General features: G+C 42.5%; 1 protein-coding gene across 1 annotated transcript; it reads right to left on the bottom strand.

Moving 5' to 3' along the window:
* Nucleotides 1–18,461: 18,461 nt before the first annotated feature.
* si:ch211-184m13.4 (uncharacterized protein LOC798560 homolog) lies at nucleotides 18,462–21,774 on the bottom strand. The gene is made up of 3 exons (XM_024413426.2): nucleotides 21,349–21,774; nucleotides 20,578–21,092; nucleotides 18,462–20,412 (listed from the first exon to the last, which is right to left on the bottom strand). Exons 1-3 carry the CDS (start codon nucleotides 21,698–21,700, stop codon nucleotides 20,248–20,250), a joined length of 1,032 nt encoding a protein of 343 aa, XP_024269194.1. The 5' UTR covers nucleotides 21,701–21,774; the 3' UTR covers nucleotides 18,462–20,247.
* Between the last annotated feature and the right edge of the window lie 1,445 nt (nucleotides 21,775–23,219).

Here is a 23,219-nt window from a genome sequence, read left to right as displayed (position 1 = left end):
GATCCTCACCAGTCTCCCAGACCCTGTCGCTGAAGAACACCCCCACAGCATGATGCTGCCACCACCATGCTTCACCGTAGGAATTGTGTGAGGTTTCGTCTAGACGTGAGGCTTGGCATTCAGGCCAAATTGTTCAATCTTGGTTTCATCAGACCAGAGAATCTTGTTTCTCATGGTCTGAGAGTCCTGTATGTGCCTTTTACTGAGGAGTGGCTTCCATCTGGCCACTCTACCATAAAGGCCCGATTAGTGCTGCAGAGATGGTTGTCCTTCTGGAAGGTTCTCCCATCTCCACAGAGGAACTCTGGGGACCCCTGATTGCTCAGTTTGGCTGGGTGGCCAGCTCTAGGAAGAGTCTTGGTGGTTCCAAACTTCTCTCATTTAAGAATGATGGAGGCCACTGAGGTCTATGGGGACCTTCAATGCTGTAGACATTTTTTGATACACTTCCCCATATCTGTGCCTGGAAACAATCCTGTCTTGGAGCTTTACAGACAATTCCTTCAACCTCATGGCTTGGTTTTTGTTCTGGCATGCACTTTCAACTGTGGGACCTTATATAGACAGGTGTGTGCCTTTCCAAATCATGTCCAATCAATTGAATTTACCACAGGTGGACACCAATGAAGTTGTAGAAACATATCAAGAATGATCAATGGAAACGGGATTTACCTGAGCTAAATTTCGAGTGTTATACTAAAGGTTCTGAATAGTTGTGTAAATAAGTTATTTCTCTTTTTATATTTGTTACATTTGGATATATTTCTAAACATCTGTTATCGCTTTGTCATTATGGGTTATTGTGTGTAGATTGATGAAGGCTGTAACATAACAAAATGTGGAAAAAGGGTAGGGGTCTGAATACTTTCCAAATACACTTCTACCCTCCTGACTGACTCTCCATCTGAAGATGGTCAGCTAATTCAGCTCTATAAGTAGGCTAAAGCCTTTGCTAACTTTGCATTTAGCCAAGCTGACAGCAGCTAGCTAGCATAGCTTGGTGATAGCTTCAGCTGGCTATCCTATCTAGCTGTGGGAATGTATGTTTTTGGTTTGCCATTGGTTCCGGGAACGAAGCCCTCAGGTTCCTGACAGGTAAAACTGAATGTTTGTTTTCTGGGAAAGGAAGTGAATATGTTGCCTGTTCTGGGAACATACATTTTAGGTGGTTTTCTTGGGAGGTATAATTAATGTTCTCAGGACAGAAGGTATAGGTTATTTGAAGGTAATTAAATAACGTTCTGGGAATGTGTTTCAATAAGACTTTTCTTAGGAAATTATGCTGTATTTTTTTTATGTATTATTCCTTACATTGTTACTCCAGGAAATCTTAAGTCTTATTACATACAGCAGGGAAGAACTATTGGATATAAGAGCAACTTCAACTTACTAACATTACGACTAGGAATATGACTTTTCCAAAGCGGATCCTCGGTTCGAAGTCGACCCAAAACTGCAGCGCTGCAGAAGGGGCAGACGAAGTGGCCACCTGGTCAGGCTCTGTAGACATGCACATCGCCCACTGCTCCTGAGTATACAACTAGCCTTCCAGAGAGACATCAGAGATTGTAACATTCTCTGTTTCATGGAAACATGGCTCTCTCGGGATATGCTGTCGGAATCGGTTCAGCCACCGGGCTTCTCCATTTATTGCGCCAACAGAGATAAACACCTCTCTGGGAATAGGAAGGGCGTGGGTGTATGCTTCATGATTAATGACTCATGGTGTAATCATAACAACATACAGGAACTCAAGTCCTTCTGCTCACCCGACCTAGAATTCCTTACAATCAAATGAGAGCCATTTTACCTACCAAGAGAATTCTCGTCAGTTATAGTCACAGCTGTGTACATTCCCTCTCAAGCAGACACCAAGATGGCCATCAAGGAACTGCACTGGACTATATGCAAACTGGAAACCACATATCCTGAGGCTGCATTTATTGGAGCTGTGGATTTTAACAAAGCAAATTTGAGAACAAGGCCACCTAAATTCTACTAGCATATTGATTGCGCTATGTGCATGGGCATTACCCTCGAACACTGCTACTCTAACTTCCACGATGCACACAAAGCCCTCCCCCGACCTCCCTTTTGCAAATAGGACCACGACGCCATCTTGCTCCTACCATCTTATAGGCAAAAAGTACCAGTGACAAGAACCATTCAATGCTGGTCCGACAAATCAGAAGCCACGCTTCAAGATTGTTTTGATCACGCGGACTGGAATATGTTCCGGTCAGCCTCAGAGAACAACGTCGACCTATATGCTGACTCTGTGCGTGCGTTTATAAAGAAATGCATTGTAGATGCTGTGCCCACTGTGACTATTGACCAGATACCGTGGATGGATGGCGGCATTCGCGCAAAACTGAATGCGCGATCCACCGCATTTAACCATGGAAAGAGGTCTGGAAATATGGCTGCATATACACAGTGCAGTTATTCCCTCTGCAAGGCAATCAAACAAGTGAGATCCCAGTACAGGGACAAGGGGGAGTTGCAATTCAACGGCTCAGACACGAGACGTATGTGGCAGGGTCTACAGGACATCACGGACTACAAAAAGAAAACCAGCCACGTCACGGATACCAACGTCACACTTCCAGACAAGCTAAACACCTACTTTGCCCGCTTTGAGGATAATACAGTGCCACCGTCGCGGCCCGCTAACAAGGACTGCGCCTTCTCTGTCTCCGTGGCAGACGTGAGTAAAGCATTTAAACGTGTCAACCCTCGCAAGGCTGCTGGCCCAGACGGCATCCCAAGCCACGTGCTCAGAGCATGTGCAGACCTGCTGGCTGGTTTGTTTACGGAAATATTAAATTGATCCCTCTCCCAGTCATGCTTCAGTCATGCTTCAAGATGGCTACCATTGTTCCTGTACCCAAAAAGGAAAATATAACTGAACTAAATGACTACCGCCCCATAGCACTCACTTCTGGTCACCATGGACTGCTTTGAGAGACTAATCAAGGATCATATCACCTCCGCCTTACCGGCCACCCAAAACGCACTTAATTTTGCATACTGGCCCAACAAGTCCGCAGACGACGCAATCACCATCACACTGCACACTGCCTTATCCCATCTGGACAAAAGGAATACAGCAGGGAAGAACTATTGGATATAAGAGCAACGTCAACTTATTAACATTACGACTAGGAATACGACTTTTCCGAAGCGGAGCCTCCGTTCAAACCACCACCCAGGACAATGGATCTAATTCCAGTAGTCGACCCAAAACTGCGGAATGCTGTTCATTGACTACAGCTCAGCATTCAACACCATAGTACCCTCCAAACTCATCATCAAGTTGGAGACCCTGGGTCTCAACCCCGCCCTGTGCAATTGGGTCCTGGACTTTCTGACAGGCCGTGCCCAAGTGGTGAAAGTAGGAAACAACATTTCCACTTCGCTGATCCTCAAGACTTGGGCCCCACAATGGTACATAATCAGCCTCCTCCTATATTCCCTGTTCACCCACGACTGCATGGCCATGCACGCCTCCAACTCAATCATCAAGTTTGCAGATGACACAACAGTAGTGAGCTTGATTACCAACAATGACAAGACAGCCTAAAGGGAAGAGGTGAAGGCACTCGGAGCGTGGTGTCTGGAAAACAACCTCTCACTCAACGTAAAAAAAACTAAGGAGATGATCGTGGACTTCAGGAAACAGCAGAGGGAGGACCCCCCTATCCACATCGAAGGGACAGCAGTGGAGAAGGTGAAAAGTTTTAAGTTCCTTGGTGTACACGTCACAGACAAACAGACAGTCTCTCAAAAGGTATATACCGTATTTTATACCATCTATTGCACCTTGCCTATGCCGTTCGGCCTTCATTCGTTCATATACAATACTTAATTGTACATATTCTCATTCACCCCTTTAGATTTGTGGGTTATAGGTAGTTGTTGGATTACTTGTTAGATATTACTGCACTGTCGAAACTAGAAGCACAAGCATTTCGCTACACTCACTTTAACATCTGCTAACTATGTGTATGTGACAAATACAATTTCATTTGATGAAGACTGTTATTCTAAATTTGGATTGGACAATTTATAAAAGGTTTTAATTATGATTTGGACACAGTGAGAGGGAGCTACTCTCAAACTGTGAGGGGTGCGGGCATTGCTAGAATTGATTGGATCTCGGGAGGGTTTTTCTCTCCAGAAGCCTTATCTTTAAGTGTCCTCCGAGAGGGAGGTTATTAGAGAACACTAGATGATAGCTTGAGTCAACCATGAAGGGGTTTTTGTTTTACCATGTCGTCAGAATTGCAATGTTAAATCGCATCAATACATTTGGATTGCTGGATGATACGGTAAAATTCATTATCTACAAGGCTAATAGTCTGTGTCTTGCATTAATACCCATGGATAAAAATGAAGGAGACAGGCATGGAGACTAGCATCACATGGGCATAGAACGGAACGAATGGACGGTTATTTCACCCAGTCTTAGTCGCATCAAGGGTGGTGTGAAATTATTAATCATGCACTTTCTCGCTTCCCTGTTCAAGTCAATATGTTTTTAGGTGTCGTGGAACATAAGAGTGATCGTTGTTCCAGAGGAGAGATTGGTGTATATTGACTAATTGATATGAGAATGTTTTAGTATGGTTATAACTATAGTGGTGACAATTGTGTTATGCGTTAGATGGAATGACATACACTAACATTCAAAAGTTTGGGGTCACTTAGAAATGTCCTTGTTTATGAAAGAAAAGCTCATTTTTCCCCCATTAAAATAACATCAAATTCATCAGAAATACATTGTAGACATGGTTAATGTTGCAAATGACTATTGTAGCTGGAAACTGCAAATTTTTTATGGAATATCTACATAGGCGTACAGAGGCCCGTTATAAGCAACCATCACTTCTGTCTTCCAATGGCACATTGTGTTAGCTAATCCAAGTTTATCATTTGAAAAGGCTAATTGATCATTAGAAACCCCTTTTGCAATTACGTTAGCATAGCTGAAAACTGTTGTCCTAATTAAAGAAACAATAAAACTGGCCTTCTTTGGACTAGTTGAGTATCTGGAGCATCAACATTTGTGGGTTCGATTACAGGCTAAAAATGGTATTTTATTACATTTTTATTTCAGCTTTATTTAACCAGGTAGGCCGGTTGAGAACAAGTTCTCATTTACAACGCGATTTGGCCAAGATAAAGATAAAGCAACAGTGGGAATGTAAGTAATCCAAACCCAACCCTCCAGTAAGTCGTGATTCTGCCAAAATTCTCCTATTTACACTTTGTAGTCAATTTTGACATTTGTATTCATGTTCCTGACTCATATCAAAGTTACATAGGCCATTTAAAACCAGAGAAGTTTGTTCTAAGGGGCAGTTGACCTTTAAACACAGTACAGCCACACATGTGGATGCAGTACAATGCCATTAAAACTATAGAGGATGACAGAAAAAAGTTTATATGAAAACAAAATATACACAAGATTATAACATAAAAAGAAAATACATCTCAGATACATCATCAATAGGGAGGAAACCTTAAAAGGAATTAAATATATTACTAAGTAGCATTCATTGAAACAATTATACTTTCTTTAAGCCTGTGCAGTTTTAAAGCATTTTGCCCATAAATTATTTCTTAAGGTTTATGGATTATATATGGTTTGTACACCATTTCATTCCTCTGCAGCAATGTTATGTATGAGAAACTCTCCAAACAATTGTGAAAGCAATTTTCACATGTTCCATCACAAAACGGTCACAAGTATCAGACACTGCATGCTCCCAGCTAATACCTCATCAACGCAACATTGACATTATCCCACTCCTGGTTAGCCACTATTGGCTTGTCAAACCTAACACAATTTATGCCGATTAATTTCCAGCAATGTTGCCCATGTCTATCACACTGTGCGTAGCCAGGTGATGTGATAACCGTCTTATGGGTTGACAGAAATACTTTCCCCAAACCCTTCTCAATTAAATGTTAACTGCAAAGTAGGCTTAGCTGGCAGAAGTATATCATGAGTAAGTATATCATTTGTATCTATTATTTGTTATTTGCAAACTTTGCCATGAAATTAGCAGCAGCAGTGCTGAATCATAGCTCGACCGCACATTAGATGGTGCATTCTTCACTCGCTAGATGCACAATTAAATGGCCAGATGCGCAAATAAAGGGAAATTGCACCAACAAATCTACATTGCTTAATTTTCTTCCAGTGGAGAAAATGGTATTCGGATGTGATTCAGAACTCAGAACATCCAAATTAGTTGTTTCGATATGAATAATTGTAATTTTAAGAGTGAAAAACTAGAACATATCCAAAACTAGGAAAAATGTAACTGAGAAAACATACTTTGGAGAAATATAAAACATAATTTGTGTGGGGGGGACAGATTTATTAACCATTAATTGACCAGGTACAGTATATTGTCAGGAAAGAGTTGTGGGAAAGAGTTGCATGGAAGAGGTTGAAGAGAAGAGAAGAGCTCACAACATGTTTCATTTTTTAAAAGTTGCTCTCATACTAGAAAATGTTGGAGACCCCTACTCTAATGAAGTGAAAATAACCAGACAGGTAACTGGGGACAAAGTAATGTATAACTTTAAAAACCATCAACAGTTTGATCTGTACCACCTGGAGATCAACTGAAAGCCAGTTCATTTCCCTGAAATTATTACGACCAATGTGCGTCTTTGGATTGAGCTTGATTATAGTTATAATTAGTTTGTTTTGGGCCGTTTGAAGTTTGTCCTTCAGATTTGTTGCTATACTACTGAACTGTAGTCATAGTGACACTATCAGAGATGTTGAGAGGGTCCTCATAGTCTCTGTATCCAGAAACTTGGCTACCCTTGCCATGAACTTTGTCCTGGCGTGAAGCTTCCCAGTTACCTTCAGAGCCATGAGTTTACCTGTCATGGGTTGGTCCAGTTCACATCCCAAGTACTGGAAATAACAGAGCATTGTTCCTTCACCATTACATGATTAAACTAGACTGAGAAGTTGGAAGTTTCTCACATTGTGTTTGGAACCAAACAGGCAGGTAGCCTAGTGATTAAGAGCAATGGACTAGTAACCGATAGGTTGCTGGTTAAAATCTCAGAGCTTATTAGGTGAAATATCTGTCAATGTGCCCTTGAGCAAGGCACTTAACCTTAAATGCTCTGGATTAGAGCACCTGCTTAATGACAAAAGTGTCAATGTCAATTGGATGCAGTCTGTCTTGCCTAAATGCAAAGACAGTTTGTTGTTGGATAACTACTTACTGACTTTAGTCAGTTTGCTGCTTAGGGTATTTTCAATGGACTCCTTCTTATTCTGTGAAACCAAGTGGGCAAACTCAGCCACATACAGGAACAGAGGGAATGAACAGGCAGTCCATGTCATTTACTTAGAGCAAAAAAGTAAAGGCCCCAAAATGCTCCCTTGGGGGACACCACAGTATATCTCCTTAGCATCAGACAGTGTCGTGCCCACATCCACCTTTGGACCCTATTATTTAGGTATGACCAATTATTTTCAGTTTGTAGATCAAAATATAATGGATCACAGCATCAAATGCTTTTTCTAGATCAAGCATGACCATTCCACAGGAGTTGCCCTTGTCAATTTGTTTCTTGATAAAATCTGTCAAGAACAGTAAACAACTGTCAGTAGAGTGGGATTATCTCAAACCAGAATCAAGGTCATATAAAATGTTATGGTCATGCATATACTTCAGGATCTGTGCATGGAGTGCTCTTTCTGAAACCTTTGACAACAAACTTAAGATTGACACTGGTCTGTAGTTCGAGCGCAAAACCTGAACCTATAGGGGAGGGTCTGGGTGGATGTCTGTCCGCCGTGGCGGCTCTGGCGCGGGACGTGGACCCCACTCCACCATAGTCCTTGTCCGCCTCTTAGCCCGCCTCCGTGGCCTCTTTAGAGTGACGACCCTCGCCGCTGACCTCGGACTGGGGACCCTAGCCACGGGTTCCAAAAGGACGGGAGATTCCGGCAGCACTGGACGAATGGGAGATTCCGGCAGCTCCGGAGTGAAGGGCGATTCTGACAGCTCCTGGCTGACTGACGGCTCTGGCAGCTCCACGCTGACTGGCGGCTCTTGCAGCTCTTGGCTGACTGGCGGCTCTGGCAGATCCTGGCTGACTGATGGCTCTGGCAGCTCCTGGCAGACTGACGGCTCTGGCAGCTCAGGACAGACTGGCGGCTCTGACAGCTCAGGACAGACGGGAGAATCTGGCAGCTCAGGACAGACGGGAGACTCTGGCAGCTCAGGACAAACTGGAGACTCTGGCAGCTCAGGACAGACGGGAGACTCTGGCAGCTCAGGACAGACGGGAGGCTGGACAGGCAGGAGCACCTGTAGGAAGGAGACAGAGAGACAGCATGCCACCGGAGGGCTGGTGCGTGGATGTGGCACCGGATAGACCAGACCGTGAAGGCGCACAGGAGGTCTTGAGCACCGAGCCTGTCCAACCCTACCTGGCTGAATGCTCCCCGTAGCCAGGCCAGTGCGGCGAGGTGGAATAGCCCGCAGTGGGCTGTGCTGGTGAATCGGGGACACCATGCGTAGGGCTGGTGCCATGTACACCGACCCGAGGAGACGCACTGGAGACCAGATGCGCTGAGCCGACTTCATGGCACCTGGCTCGATGCCCACTCTAGCCCGGCCGATACGAGGCGCTGCAATGTACCGCACCGGAATATGCACATGCACGGGGGACACCGTGCGCCTCACGGCATAACACGGTGCCTGCCCGGTCCCTCTCTCTCCACGGTAAGCACGGGGAGTTGGCGCAGGTCTCCTACCTGACTTCGCCACACTCCCCGTGTGGCCCCCCCAATCATTTTTGGGGGCTGCCTCTCATACCGCCGCCTCTCCGCTTTCGCTGCCTCAAGCTCAGCCTTGGGGCAGCGATATTCTCCAGCCTGTGCCCAGGGTCCCTTGCAGTCCAGAATCTCCTCCCAAGTCCAGTTCTCCAAGGATCGCTGTCTCTCGTCACCACGCTGCTTGGTCCTTGGTGGGTGTTTTTGTAACAGTCGTCGTATGAAGGAGAGGACCAAAGCGCAGAGTGGTAAGTGTTTATCTTGATTTTTAATAAGAAACGTGAACACTGAAACAAAAACAATAAACGACAACGTGAAATAACTAAACCGAAACAGTACCGTGTAGACCAAACACTAACACGTAAAACAAACACCAACAACTCAAAAGTGAAACCAGGCTACCTAAGTATGATTCTCAGCTGCCTCCGATTGAGAACCAAGCCAGGCCGAACACAGCAATCCCAAATCATAGAAAAACGAACATAGACAACACACTCAACTCACGCCCTGACCATCCTAAAACAAAGACATAACAAAAGAACTAAGGTCAGAACGTGACAGCTAGCCTAGCAGTTAAGTGCATTGGGCAAGTAACCGAAAGGTCGCTGGGTCATACACCTGAGCTGACTAGGTGAAAAGCACCTAGCCTTAATTGCTCCTGTAAAATACTCTGTATCTGCTAGATGACTGAAATGTAATGATGTGTGTTACATAAGATCATCAGCAGCATCCCTCAGGAGTCTAGCTGCGATGTTATCCATTCATGTGGCTTTCTATTTGTCAAGATCCTAAAGCAACTCTGTAACATCTGAAGTTGAAACCTGGGAAAATGTATACTTTCCTTTGGAAAATCCCTTGGCAGAATAAAACACTGAACAAAAAGAATTTGAAAGATTTTACAGAGCTACAGTTCATAAAAGGAAATCAGTCAATCAAAATAAATAAATTAGGCCCTAACCTATGGATTTCACAGGACTGGGAATACATATATGCATATTTTGATCACAGTTACCTTATTAAAATAAAAAGTAGGGGCGTGGATCAGAAAACCAACATATCTCCTTCACATAGAGTTGAGCAGGCTGTTGATTATGGCCAGTGGAATGTTGTCCCACAAGACTGTGCGAAGTTGCTGGATATTTGCGGGAACCGGAACACACTGTTGTACACATTGATCCACAGCATCCCAAACATGCTCAATGGTTGACATGTCTGGTGAGTATGCAGGCCATGGAAGAACTGGGACATTTTCAGCTTCCAGGAATTGTGTACAGCCAGTCAATATTTAGGTCCCCCAGAAAATATACCTCTCTGTTGATCACATACTGTACATTATCAAGCATTTCACACACATTATCCAGACACTGACTTTTAGCACTTGGTGGTCTATAGCAGCTACCCACAATAATGGGCTTTAGGTGAGGTAGGTAAACCTGTATCCATATTACTTCAACAGTATTTAACATGAGATCCTCTCTAAGCTTTACATGAATGTGCCTCTGAATATAGACCGCAACTCCACCTCCATTGGCATTTCTGTCTTTTCTGTAGATTTATAACCATGCATAGCTACCACTGTATCATCAAATGTATTATTTAAGTATTGTATTATTTATTGCTTTTACTGGGAACCTTTTCAGAAGTAGACATGACAATGTTACTTATGTTTGAGCTGATAGCGCAGGGTGAGCTGCACACAGTGGACTTCCTACTAGGGCACACTGCCTCATGCTAACAGTATAACTCTGGTTCATAGGCACATGATTATTGTATACAATAGCTTTTGTATTGACAGCTTGTTGCGAGTAGATACGTTCTAGAGAGTATTCCAGAGCTCTCTGGGGTCATTTTTATTGTGCTGGATCTTGCTCTTATAGAGGACTCTTTCTCTTTGTCAATCATCCTTTGAACTGTATTTTTTAGGTGTTTGTATTGAGTGAAGGAATCTGGCAATGTTGACCTCTTAAAGTATTTTAAGATAGAGCTTACGTGACAGTACCCCCTCCCTGGCACGCGGCTCCAGCCGCAGGATGCCAACCACACGGACGATCCCGGGGATCAGGAACGGGCCGGTCGCCTCCGCTGAGGCACAGAAACCTGACGAACCGGCTAAGGCATGAGAGCCTAACAACCCGGCTGAGACCTCCCCGGTTGCCTCGGCCGAGGCACGGGAACCTGTTCACCCAGTTGAGGCATGGGAGCCTATCGAGCCCGCTGAGGCATGGGAGCCTATCGATCCATCTCCCCACACAGTAACAACCTTAATAATGAATATATCCTAAATTGCAAACTATTCCCTAAAAGTGTCATGCTTTTGCCTATAGCTTTTGTCCATAGCCCCCTGGTCAAAAGCAAAAGTAGTACACAGTATGGAGAAATGGGTGCCATTTGGAACGTAACCAATGTCTTCCACAATAACCACACAGTGCCTTTATGGCACAGTTTGCATTGCGGGTTAGCGTTTTTCATCATGAATCTTGTTCTGGAGGCTCTCATGACCTGGTGCAGTCACAAAGTCATAAAATCTGTTAAGCCTAACCCTGACCTTATCCCCAACTTTAAACACACTGCTATCCATAATGCTTAACCCTAACTGTAAATTAATACATAAAAGCACATTTTTGTTTTCATTCGTTTTTACAATATAGGCAATTTTGACTTTGCAGCTGTCCCATCTAGCAGAAATCGCTCAGTGCTGCCTCCAGGGCACAACAATAAATATCAGCCTGCATTTGCAGTACTGCTGCCTGTGTGCCTTACCCTGATTTTCTCTGAAAAGTAATGGAACACTGTTTCTGCACACTCTGGCAATGTTCTACATCTAAATATAGAGATGGAGCTATAAGATAGTTACAGTGCACTATAAACAGACCACTTCCTGGAGATAGAGAAATGTAACACCACCTCAAGGTAAGCAGGAATGTGTCTGTGTGAGGGGAAGTATGGCAGGTGGGTGAGGATGTAGAGCAAGATATGTGTATCTGCATACCCCCACATACACACGCTCTGTGTGTGTGTGTGTGTGTGTGTGTGTGTGTGTGTGTGTGTGTGTGTGTGTGTGTGTGTGTGTGTGTGTGTGTGTGTGTGTGTGTGCGCACTGTATGTGGATGTTTTTAACTATTCTTGTGAGGACCAGAAGTCTCCACAAGAAGAGTAAACAAACAAAGAGTTGACCAACTGTGGACATTTTGTTAGTCCCCATGAGGTCAAATGCTGTTTCTCGGGGGTTTAGGGTTATGGTTAGAATTAGTTTTGGAATTACATTAAGGGTTAGGATTAGAAGCTAGGGTTAGTTTAGGTTTAGGAGCTTGGGTTATGTTTAGGGTTAGGTTCTTGGGTTAGGATTTTGAATGGGACTGAATTGTGTGTCCTGACAAGGTTAGCTGTACAAGACTGTGTTTGTGTGTGTGTGTGGGTGTGTGCGTGCCAGATGAGGCTGGTGAGAGAAGCTATAGGAGGACAGGCTCAATATAATGCCTGCAATGGAGTGAATGGAACGGTATCAAACAGAGTATGTAAACCACATGTTTGACTCCATTCCAAATATTCCATTCCAGCCATTACAATGAGCCCATCCTCCTATAGCTCCCACTCCTCTTTCTATTCTGGTTAGAGCCAGTTTGCGCTGTTCTGTGAAGGGAGTAGCACACAGCGTTTGTAACAGAACTTCAGTTTCTTGGCAATTTCTCATATGGAATAGCCTTCTCAGGACAAGAATGGACCGACAAGTTTCAGAAGAAAGTTTTTGTTTCTGGCCATTTTGAGCCTGTAATCGAACCCACAAATGCTGATGCTCCAGATACTCAACTAGTCTAAAGGATGCCAGTTGTATTGTTTCTTTAATCAGCACAACAGTTTTCAGCTGTGCTAACATAATTACAAAAGGGGTTTCCAATGATCATTTAGCCTTTTAAAATGATAAACTTGGATTAGCTAACACAACGTGCCATCGGTACACAGGAGTGATGGTTGCTGATAATGGGCCTCTCTACGCCTATGTAGATATTCCATTTAAAAAATTTGCAGTTTCCAGCAACAATAGTCATTTACAACATTAACAATGTCTACAATGTATTTCAGATCAATTTGATGATAGACAAAACATTTGCTTTTCTTTCATTAACAAGGACATTTCTAAGTGACCCCAAACTTTTGAATGGTAGTGTATATAGTATATATATATATATATACACTGTATATTTTTTCACTGCAAATATTTTTAAACATTTTCGGTTGACCAATCAAATGTTTCTTTATTTATTTTTATCACAAGTGGGACGGTGTCCCTAACGCCCCAATGGGTGGGCTGCCGCTGGTGCATACGTGTGTGCATGTTGTTGGTGTATATGTGCGGTGAGGGAGAAAAGGAGATGCATTTCATTCAGTATCATATTTATATCTCCTTTTCATGTCTTTGTGTGTTTACAGGTTGCCTGCATATAAATGTGTTTAGCAGTATGTTAAGCATTTCTTTGGAAAGTATGACCTTCTAAGAAAAACTCTGATTAAGATCAGTATTATCAAAGGGTTTCAATGTGTATATCTTATACGATTCACTCTGTTCTTTGTTACATACTTTTGAGTTATGAAAAAACTGAAGTGTTGCAGGAAATTGATTCGTTAGCGCTTAACATTCTGAAATGCTCACTGAACATAATGATGCCATATGCAGTGGTGTAAAATACTTGAAAGTACTTCTTACCGTAAGTCGTTTTTTAGTGTGTCTTTACTTTCCTATCTACGTTTTTGATTACTTTAACTTTTACTTCACTACATTCCTAAAGAAAATTGTTTACTTTTTACTCCATACATTTTCTCTTACACCCAAAAGTACTTGTTATGAATGCTAAGCAGAACAGGAAAATTGCCTAATTCACACACTAATAAAGAGAACATCCTTGGTCATCCCTACTGCCCCTGATCTGGCAGACTCACTAAACACATGCTTCATTTGTAAATTATGTCTGAGTGTTGGAGTATGGCACTGACTATCCGTAAATTTAAAAAACAAGAAAATTATGCCGTCTGGTTGCTAAATATAAGTACTTTGAGATGATTTATACTATTACTTTTGATATTTTTGATACTCCTCGACGTCGCCGCACTAGGAGGCAAAAGCAGACTTTCCCCCAAAGCGACATCCCTCTAAGGCCCTTATGCTAGCTTGCTAGCCTCGGCCTGCTAACTGCTAGCTTGCTATCCCCGGACTGCTAACTGTCTGAATCGCCATGTCCCCAGCCAGCCCAACCACTCACTGGACCCATACGATCACTTGGCTATGCATGCCTCTCCCTAATATCAATATGCCTTGTCCATTACTGTTCTGGTTAGTGATTACTGTCTTATTTCACTGTAGAGCCTCTAGCCCTGCTCAATATGCCTTAACCAACCATGTTGTTCCACCTCCCACATATGCGATGACATCACCTGGTTTAAACATCTTTAGAGACTATATCTCTCTCATCATTACTCAATGCCTAGGTTTACCTCCAATGTACTCTTCCTACCATACCTTTGTCCGTACATTAGGCCTTGAATCTATGCTATCATGCCCAGAAACCTGCTCCTTTTACTCTCTGTTCTGAACGTGCTAGACGGCCAGTTCTTATAGCATTTAGACATACCCTTATCCTACTTCTCCTTTGTTTATCCGGTGATGTAGAGGTTAATCCAGGACCTGCAGTGCCTAGATCCACTCCTACTCCTCAGGTGCTCTCATTTGTTGACTTCTGTAACCGTAAAAGCCTTGGTTTCATGCATGTTAACATTAGAAGCCTACTCCATAAGTTTGCTTTATTCATTGCTTTAGCACATTCTGCCAACCCGGATGTCTTTGCCGTGTCTGAATCCTGGCTTAGGAAAACCACCAAAAACCCTGAAATTTCCATCCCTCAACATTTTCCGCCAAGAACTGCCAAAGGGGGCGGTGTTGCAATCTACTGTAGAGAGAGCCTGCAGAGTTCTGTCTTACTATCCAGGTCTGTACCAAAACAATTCCAGCTTCTACTTCTAAAAATGAACCTTTCCAGAAAAAAGACTCTCACCGTAGACCACCTTCTGCCCCCAGCTGTGCCCTGGACACCATATGTGAATTGATTGCCCCCCCATCTATCTTCTGAGCTCGTGCTGCTAGGTGACCTAAACTGGGACATGCTCAACACCCCGGCCATCCTACAATCTAAACTTGATGCCCTCAATCTCACACAAATTATCACTGAACCTACCCCAAATCCGTAAACACGGGCACCCTCCTAGATATCATCCTAACTAACTCACCCTCCAAATACACCTCTGCTGTTTTCAACCAAGATCTCAGTGATCACTGCCTCATTGCCTGCGTCCGTAATGGGTCTGCGGTCAAATGACCACCCCTTACCACTGTCAAACGCTCCCTAAAACACTTCTGCGAACAGGCCTTTCTAATTGACCTGGCCAGGGTATCCTGGAATGACATTGACCTCATCCCGTCAGTAGAGGATGCCTGGCTATTCTTTAAAGTGCCTTCCTCACCATCTTAAATAAGGATGCTCCATTCAAAGAAATGTAGAACTAGAAGTAGATATAGCCCTTGGTTCATTCCAGACCTGTCTGCCCTTGACCAACACAAAAACATCATGAGGAATTCTGCATTAGAATCGAATAACCCCCGTGGTATGCAACTTCTCAGGGAAGTTAGGAACCAATATACACAGGCAGTTAGGAAAGCTAAGGCTAGCTTTTTCAAACAAAAATTTGCATCTTGTAGTACAAACTCAAAAAAGTTCTGGGACACTGTAAAGTCCATGGAGAATAAGAGCACCTCCTACCAGCTGCTCACTGCACTGAGGCTAGGAAACACTGTCATTACCAATAAATCCACAATAATTGAGCATTTCAATAAGCATTTTTCTACAGCTGGCCATGCTCTCCACCTGGCTACCCCTACCCCGGGCAACTGCCCTGCGCTCCCCACAGTAACTCGCCCAAACCTCCCCCACTTCTCCTTCACCCAAATCTAGACAATCTGGACCCTCTGTTTCTAAAATTATCTGCCGAAATTATTGCAACCTCCATTACTAGCCTGTTCAACCTCTCTTTCGTATCGTCTGAGATTCCCATAGATTAGAAAGCTGTCGCGGTCATCCCCCTCTTCAAAGGGGGAGACACTCTAGACCCAAACTGCTACAGACCTATATCTATTCTACCCTGCCTTTCTAAGGTCTTTGAAAGCCAAGTTAACAAACAGATTACCGACCATTTCGAATCTCACCGTACCTTCTTCGCTATGTAATCTGGTTTCAGAGCTGGTCATGGGTGCACCTCAGCCACACTCAAGGTCCTAAATGATATCATAACCGCCATCGATAAGAGACATTACTGTGTAGCCGTATTCATCGATCTCACTAAGGCTTTCGACTTGGTTTCTCAAATGATTGCCTCTCTTGGTTCACCAACTACTTCTCCGATATAGTTCAGTATGTCAAATCTGAGGGCCTGTTGTCCGGACCTCTGGCAGTCTCTATGGGGGTGCCACAGGGTTCAATTCTCTTCTCTGTATACATCAATGATGTCGCTCTCGCTGCTGGTGATTCTTTGATCCACCTCTAAGCAGACGACACCATTCTCTATACCTCTGGCCCTTCGTTGGACACGGCGTTAACTAACCTCCAGACAAGCTTCAATGCTATACAACACTCCTTCCGTGGCCTCCAACTGCTCTTACATGCAAGTAAAACTAAATGCTCTTCAAGTAAAACTAAATGCTCTTCAACCGATCGCTGCCCGCACCTGCATGCCCGTCCAGCATCACTACTCTGGACCGTTCTGATTTAGAATATGTGGACAACTATAAAATACCTAGGTGCCTGGTTGGACTGTAAACTCTCCTTCCAGATTCACTTTAAACATCTCCAATCCAAAATTAAATCTAGAATCAGCTTCCTATTTCGCAAAATAGCATCCTTCACTCATGCTGCCAAACACACCCTTGTAAAACTGACCATCCTACCGATCTTTGACTTCGGCGATGTCATTTACAAAATAGCCTCCAACACTGTACTCAACAAATTGGATAAAGTCTATCACAGTGCTATCCGTTCATACTCGTTGCCAAACCCACTGGCTCCAGGTCATCTACAAGTCTCTGCTAGGTAAAGCCCCGCCTAATCTCAGCTCACTGGTCACCATAGCAGCACCCACCCGAAGTAAGCGCTCCAGCAGGTGTATCTCACTGGTCACCCCCATAGCCAATTCTTCCTTTGCCTGCCTATCCTTCCAGTTCTCTGCTGCCAATTACTGGAACGAACTGCAAAAATCTCTGAAGCTGGAGACTCTAACCTCCCTCACTAGCTTTAAGCACCAGCTGTCAGAGCAGCTCACAGATCACTGCACCTGTACATAGCTCATCTGTAAATAGCCCATCCAATCTACATTATCCCCATACTGTATTTATTTATTTATGTATCTTGCTCCTTTCCACCCCAGTATCTCAACTTGCACATTGATTTTCTGCGCATCCTACCATTCCCGTGTTTAATTGTTATATTGTAATTAACTTGCTACCATAGCCTATTTATTGCCTTACCTCTCTTATCCTACCTCATTTGCACATGCTGTATATAGATTTTTCTACTGTATTATTGATTGTATGTATGTTTATTCCATGTGTAACTCTGTGTTGTTGTATGTGTCGAACTGCTTTGCTTTATCTTGGCCAGGTTGCAGTTGCAACCTACCTGGTTAAATAAAGGTTAAATAAATAAATAAAAAATATTTGAGTAATTACATTATCAAAATACTTTTAGACTTTTACTCAAGTAGTATTTTGCTGGGTGACATTTACCTTTACTTGAGTAATTCTCTGTTAAGGTGTATTTACTTTTACATCTCAAATCTGTTTATTTTGAAAACATTATGTTTGACTTTTATGCTCTGGTGTTTTTCCCGTGATCTGGCTGTGTCGTGTAACTAAATATGGAATGGAAATATACCGAGTGTCCAAATACAATCGGATGAAATTCAATTATACGCTTTGATACATTCAGATTGTTTCTACATGGCTAGGTCCACATATTTATTTTTTCTCCACACAATGAAAATGAACCCATTCATTATCGTACCTTCTGTCTGTTTAATGGCCACCCGCAACAAATGTTATACATCAGAGAGATGACTAATATGTTTATTCAGCTGCAGATTATATTATTCAGTACAGTAAAATGATACAGAAAATGTCCCCAACTCCAGCCTATATCTCTAGCCAGACATTTACAGATTTACAAATATACACGTTGTAAATCAAGAACTTGTCACCTTACGTCATTTGCATTAAATATTTACTCATTCAGTTTTCAACAAAATATTGTAACTTTTCTTTGTACAAAAATAACTGCATTATATATACACATTTGAGTCATATTAAACCACTTAACGAGGGAATCTAATTAGCATAAATACAAACTCCCCATAAAATTCTGTCAGTTTAAGCTAGAGATCTGTTTTTGCTTTAGATGCGTCTCAATCCACCGCATCCGCCTATGTTACACTTCCGCATCTGCAGTGAAAGGTGACAGAGCTAGAGCGGTGTTTGTCAGACCATGACACATCTCACAAAATTGTCTGTAGCGTCCGAATGGTTTGGGCTACAAACTATAATCGTTCCCTCTATGGAAAGATGGGTCTCTCATGAACACTATGGTGTTCTCTGTTTTGCTCTACAACCCCCACAAGCATCAGAAGTTGATACAGCCAATCTGCCAACCTCCGTCTGTAGCTTTCGAACAGTTTTCACCATCTGTGTAAAGGTGAGACTCTCATGAACACATACATATGGGTTGTTTTTGTAGGATTTCCACAGGCCTCACAAGGCTTGTCTGAATGTCCCCCGGTACCAGTCGAAAACATGTATGGAAGTTTGTTCTTAAGTGTCTGTCCTATACCTTTAACATATAAGGATGGAGTATGTTTAGTGCCAAAAATATAGGGTTAAATACATGTAAAAATGTTTCCAGATTGTTCTTATATGTTAAAGGTATAGGACAGACACTTAAGAACAAACTTCCTTTTTATTTCTTTGGTGGGGGACTATCTGTTGTTCCATGTAGTGAATCAATGTGTTTGTATGGGCTAATAGCAGTAAGGCCAATGCTTTCTTCTTCATCAAATCATTTTTATATAAAAAAATCTAATTCGAAATCAAGTAACAAAATGTTCCATGGTATGACCTGCTTAAAGTAATTCCATATTGCTTAGTAAGTAGCCCCCCTCCCAGCTTAGACAGGGCATAGCAATATAAAACACATAATGGGATATGTACAGTGTAAACCATTTACACCAACTGTATAGGCATTACGTAAATAAAGAAACACATATGGAGTGATTTGAAGTTAATTAATTGGTAAATTTGATATGGACCCCATGTCAATATGCTCCCCTGCCTTAAATATAAGCGATAAGTGACCTTTGCCTTTAGGCTGAGTTTGCAGTTTTGATAGTTCAAGCTGAGCTCAAAATCAGGCTGCTCCATATTAATTGCATCTTATTAAGCCTTGTTCACACTGGTTTGAAGTGACAAAAAAAATGCATATCTGATTTTAATATATTCTTTTTTCTGCAGTCTGAACAGACAAAAAGCACATCAAATTGGATATTTCAAGACCCAATTTGGACCATATTTGTAAATGATGTGACTTGTGTCTGAACAGTCAACTCTGATTTATTTGCCTTCTAGTATTTTTTACTGTTATTTGGCGTATCGTGTAGTTTGCAGGCTTCTCGGTTGACAGTTTGACAACAACATGTGGTAGCTATCTAGCTTGTTAATTGTTTACAAACACATTAGTGATTTGTGCTAGCAAGCTAAACAGCTACCTAGCAAGCTTGTTGACTGCTTTGGCTAGCCAAAAATGACTAGTTCTGAAAGTTGGATCACCTTATCCTTTGAGGCTTTAAAAGTGTTCTTACGCTATGATTTTAGACATTCAAAGCAACTGGGAGACTTCCATGGCAGGCATTGTTGTCAGTCACCTTAACTTAATACCAGTACACAACAACTGGACACACACCCGCAATTACAATGACAACTTGAGTAACAATGTAAGCAATTGACTACAGTCTGAACACACACAAATCCGATTTGGTCACTTGTAACTTGCTGTTTGTACAGTCAGTATTCCAAAATGGATTTGAAAAACTAAATGGATTTGAGTATTAAGGCCTGCAGTGTGAACAAAGCTTTAGATGGTCTAGCACCCAAGCAATGGTTACAGCCTGATAATTCTTTGCTCACTATCGCAAAACAAAATTCTCAGTTTCTTACACAAATGTAACACCTCAAATCAAACCCTAGATGCATAAATCAACTAGGTGCAATCACCTTCAATAGCTTCCTCAACTTCTTTCTGGTTTAATAAAGAACTACCACAATCTCTTCCTACTGGTGTTGATGTTTAGGTGTTGCTGCTGCTGTTGTCGGTGGCGGTTTTGGAGAAAGGAGCAGGGGTAGAAAGGTAGCCCTTGAACAGACTCATCACCCTCTGCTTGTACGTCTTAATGGCAAAGAAGTAGATGACAGGGTCCAGACAACAGTTAAGGTTCATCATGGAGACAGTCACCTGCAGGGACACAATGCCTTTTTAATAAAAAAATGTTGTTGAGGATTTCAATGTATCACAAAGAAAAGAAAACTCACAGTTCCCTAAACAGTCAGATATACTGACTGACAGCCAGACAGACACACAAACAACTGACATACAGACATTCACTTTAGCAGGTCCTACCTGTAGGGAAGCCTTGAATTCCCGCATCTCGTCACACTTGGGCTGGCCCAGCATCTTCCTCAGCATGAACTGCATGATGTTGAGGTGGTAGGGGCTGAAGCACAGGACGAAGGTGAGGAGGATGAGGAGGATGATATTGTTGGCTCTTCGGCTACGACCCAAGCGGCCCGTCAGTGGGTTCTGTTTGGCCGTGCGACTCAGTTTGAGATTGATCCGGGTGTAACACACAATGATGACCAGTAGGGGGAGACAGAAGGAAACCGTACAGGCCAGGAATAGAAGATAAGGGGTGGAGCGAGTACCCTCAAAGGTGAAGTACTCCATGCAGGTTTGTCGGCCTCTGTGGTCATGGAGCATGGTACGGAAGAGCAGGGGGGCGGTTTCCAGACACACCAGTAGCCAGACGAGGCAGCAGACCGCTCGCACCACTTTGACACTCCGCAGGTACTGTAGCCGGTGGGGGTGGACCATGGCCAGGTACCGGTCTAGACTGATACATGTCATGAAGGCAATTCCTGGTGGAAGAGAGGGAGACGGGATATTGAATGGGTGGATGAATAAACAGAAGACACTAACCAGCATACAGGCAAGCAGACAGAGAAAAAAATTGACAGACTGACACATACACACACATGCAAAAACTAGGGCATAAATGTAAATGTTTTATATAAACCTGTGAGAGAAAAAAAAATTGGACTATAACAACAACCCACTGCGGAATGCTGCAGCTCTTACACAGTTTTCCCCATACAATACACACACACACCTTACCTGAGTATGTGTTTGAAAAGAACAACATAGTAGCCAGCCTGCAGAGCAAATCCCCAAAGGGCCAGTCAAACTGTCTGATGTAGTAAGTGACTCTCCCTGGCAGTGCCAATGTGAACAATGCATCAGACACAGCCAGGTTGACCAGGTAAAGAGACGTGGAGTTGAACTTCTGCTTCTTCTGACAGGTCACATACAGGACAAGGCAGTTGCCACAGACACTGATGAGGAACACCAGAGAGTAGAAGATTGGGAAGATGATCAAGGCAGCTCTCTGGTAGACAAAGACGTCACACATCTGGTTGGTGTCAGAGGTGTTTAAATCCACCGGGTCCACAGAGATGTTGGTAGACATTTCTCCTGTTGAGAAAAAATATGTTTTAGAAAAAAAGTTGTGGATGAACCCTGATGAATAACCCAAAACGTTGGTTGAGATCCATTGAATACTTTATGGAGAACACAATAATCTAGTGTGCTGGAGTTTAAACTGTAACAGCTAAACACAAAAAAATAAATACTGAGCTAACACATATATTAACAATACATATATTAACTTCTACAACTATAGTTAATCAATACTGAATTAATAGACCATTTTGCTTTGAATATAAATGATTGCATATCTATAATGACAAATATGCAAAAAGACTTCAGCGTTTCACCTGCTATCCAAGACAGTCTGTTAACTCTGGTATTTGAAAGTAAAGTGACTTGGAGAACTGTTTGTAAACACTTTTGAAGAGAATGACTGTGTCGCAAATCCCACCCCCACTTTCTTCAGAAGAGGTAGTGCAAAGTTACAGTTTTGGTCACAACCAGTCAAATGGCATTTTCAAGGTGCCTGGTATTAAGTTGAACACTTCAACGATGTGTGTTCTTCAAGTTCATCTAAGACCATGATCTATCAATGTAGATGATCTGATCAATTAGATAAAGATTACATCTAGAAATCAAGTTGAGGTGTATAATGATGATCACAACATGGCCAGTGTTTTCTCTGCAAAACACACATGCTAAATCTAGGGCATCAATGTACCATGTTTTACATAGTCCTGTGAGAAGATTGTCTTTTTGACAATAACCACAAGCCATTGCGGTATTCTGCAGCTCAAACAAATGTTTTCAAATTTGAAAGCCAGGTGGGGTAAAAAATAATATAACACAACACAACTTTATATTTATGAGACATCAAAACATATTATTGACGTGCATATGAAAGTGTCAAGTATACTCATTGATCATACTCAAAACTACCTTAACCTAATACAACAAAAATGTTTAAAGCTGGACCAGGCTTTAAGTGCCTTGCTCAAGGGCACAATGGAAGTAGGCGGCACCTGAGATTCTGATACCAGCAACTCTCCTGCCAGGTTTCCCCATCAGCCCTGGGATTTGAAACAGTAACCATTCGGTTACTGGCCCCCGTCTCTAACCCCTGTCTATACCTATACCAGGGAATTTCATAAAAGAAAGGTTAAATGAACATCTGATAAGATCTGAGGTTGTGTATCCTGTGTTGGGTCTCGTCTCTGGGGTTGACTGACAGCTAGCAGAGTGCCTACATGAGGTAAAGAAAGGTGGAGATGATGAAGAGATTGGGGAAAAGTAGAAAACGTGTGGTTCATTGCGTAAATGTCAAAATGTGTGTGATGTTGACGAATCATTTTTGATTTGGCCGCACCTCTCCATCAACTGCCAATATAAAGATAAAACAATGCCAAGAACTGAACTCAAATGAATCAAATTTAGACTGAAATCACTGACTGACAAGTCTTTTTGTGGGTGACTATTTAAAAAATAATTTAAATCAACCTTAGCATGTGTTATATAGCATAGTCTATTTATGGTATTCACTTCATTGGTCTTATGCTGTA

This window comes from Oncorhynchus tshawytscha, linkage group LG03, assembly GCF_018296145.1.
Source record: "Oncorhynchus tshawytscha isolate Ot180627B linkage group LG03, Otsh_v2.0, whole genome shotgun sequence".
NCBI classification, from domain to species: domain Eukaryota; kingdom Metazoa; phylum Chordata; class Actinopteri; order Salmoniformes; family Salmonidae; genus Oncorhynchus; species Oncorhynchus tshawytscha.
Note: the sequence above shows the minus strand (reverse complement) of the source record. Positions and strands in the feature narration are given on the sequence as shown.

Bases quoted from the DNA above. Each gene is read 5' to 3' on its own strand.
- si:ch211-184m13.4 (XM_024413426.2), bottom strand. From the start codon at position 21,700: ATGTCTACCAACATCTCTGTGGACCCGGTGGATTTAAACACCTCTGAC. The intron at 21,093-21,348 runs GTAAGGTGTGTG...CTCTTCCACCAG, and splicing joins CTTTTCAAACACATACTCAG to GAATTGCCTTCATGACATGT. The intron at 20,413-20,577 runs GTAGGACCTGCT...GTGTCCCTGCAG, and splicing joins AATTCAAGGCTTCCCTACAG to GTGACTGTCTCCATGATGAA.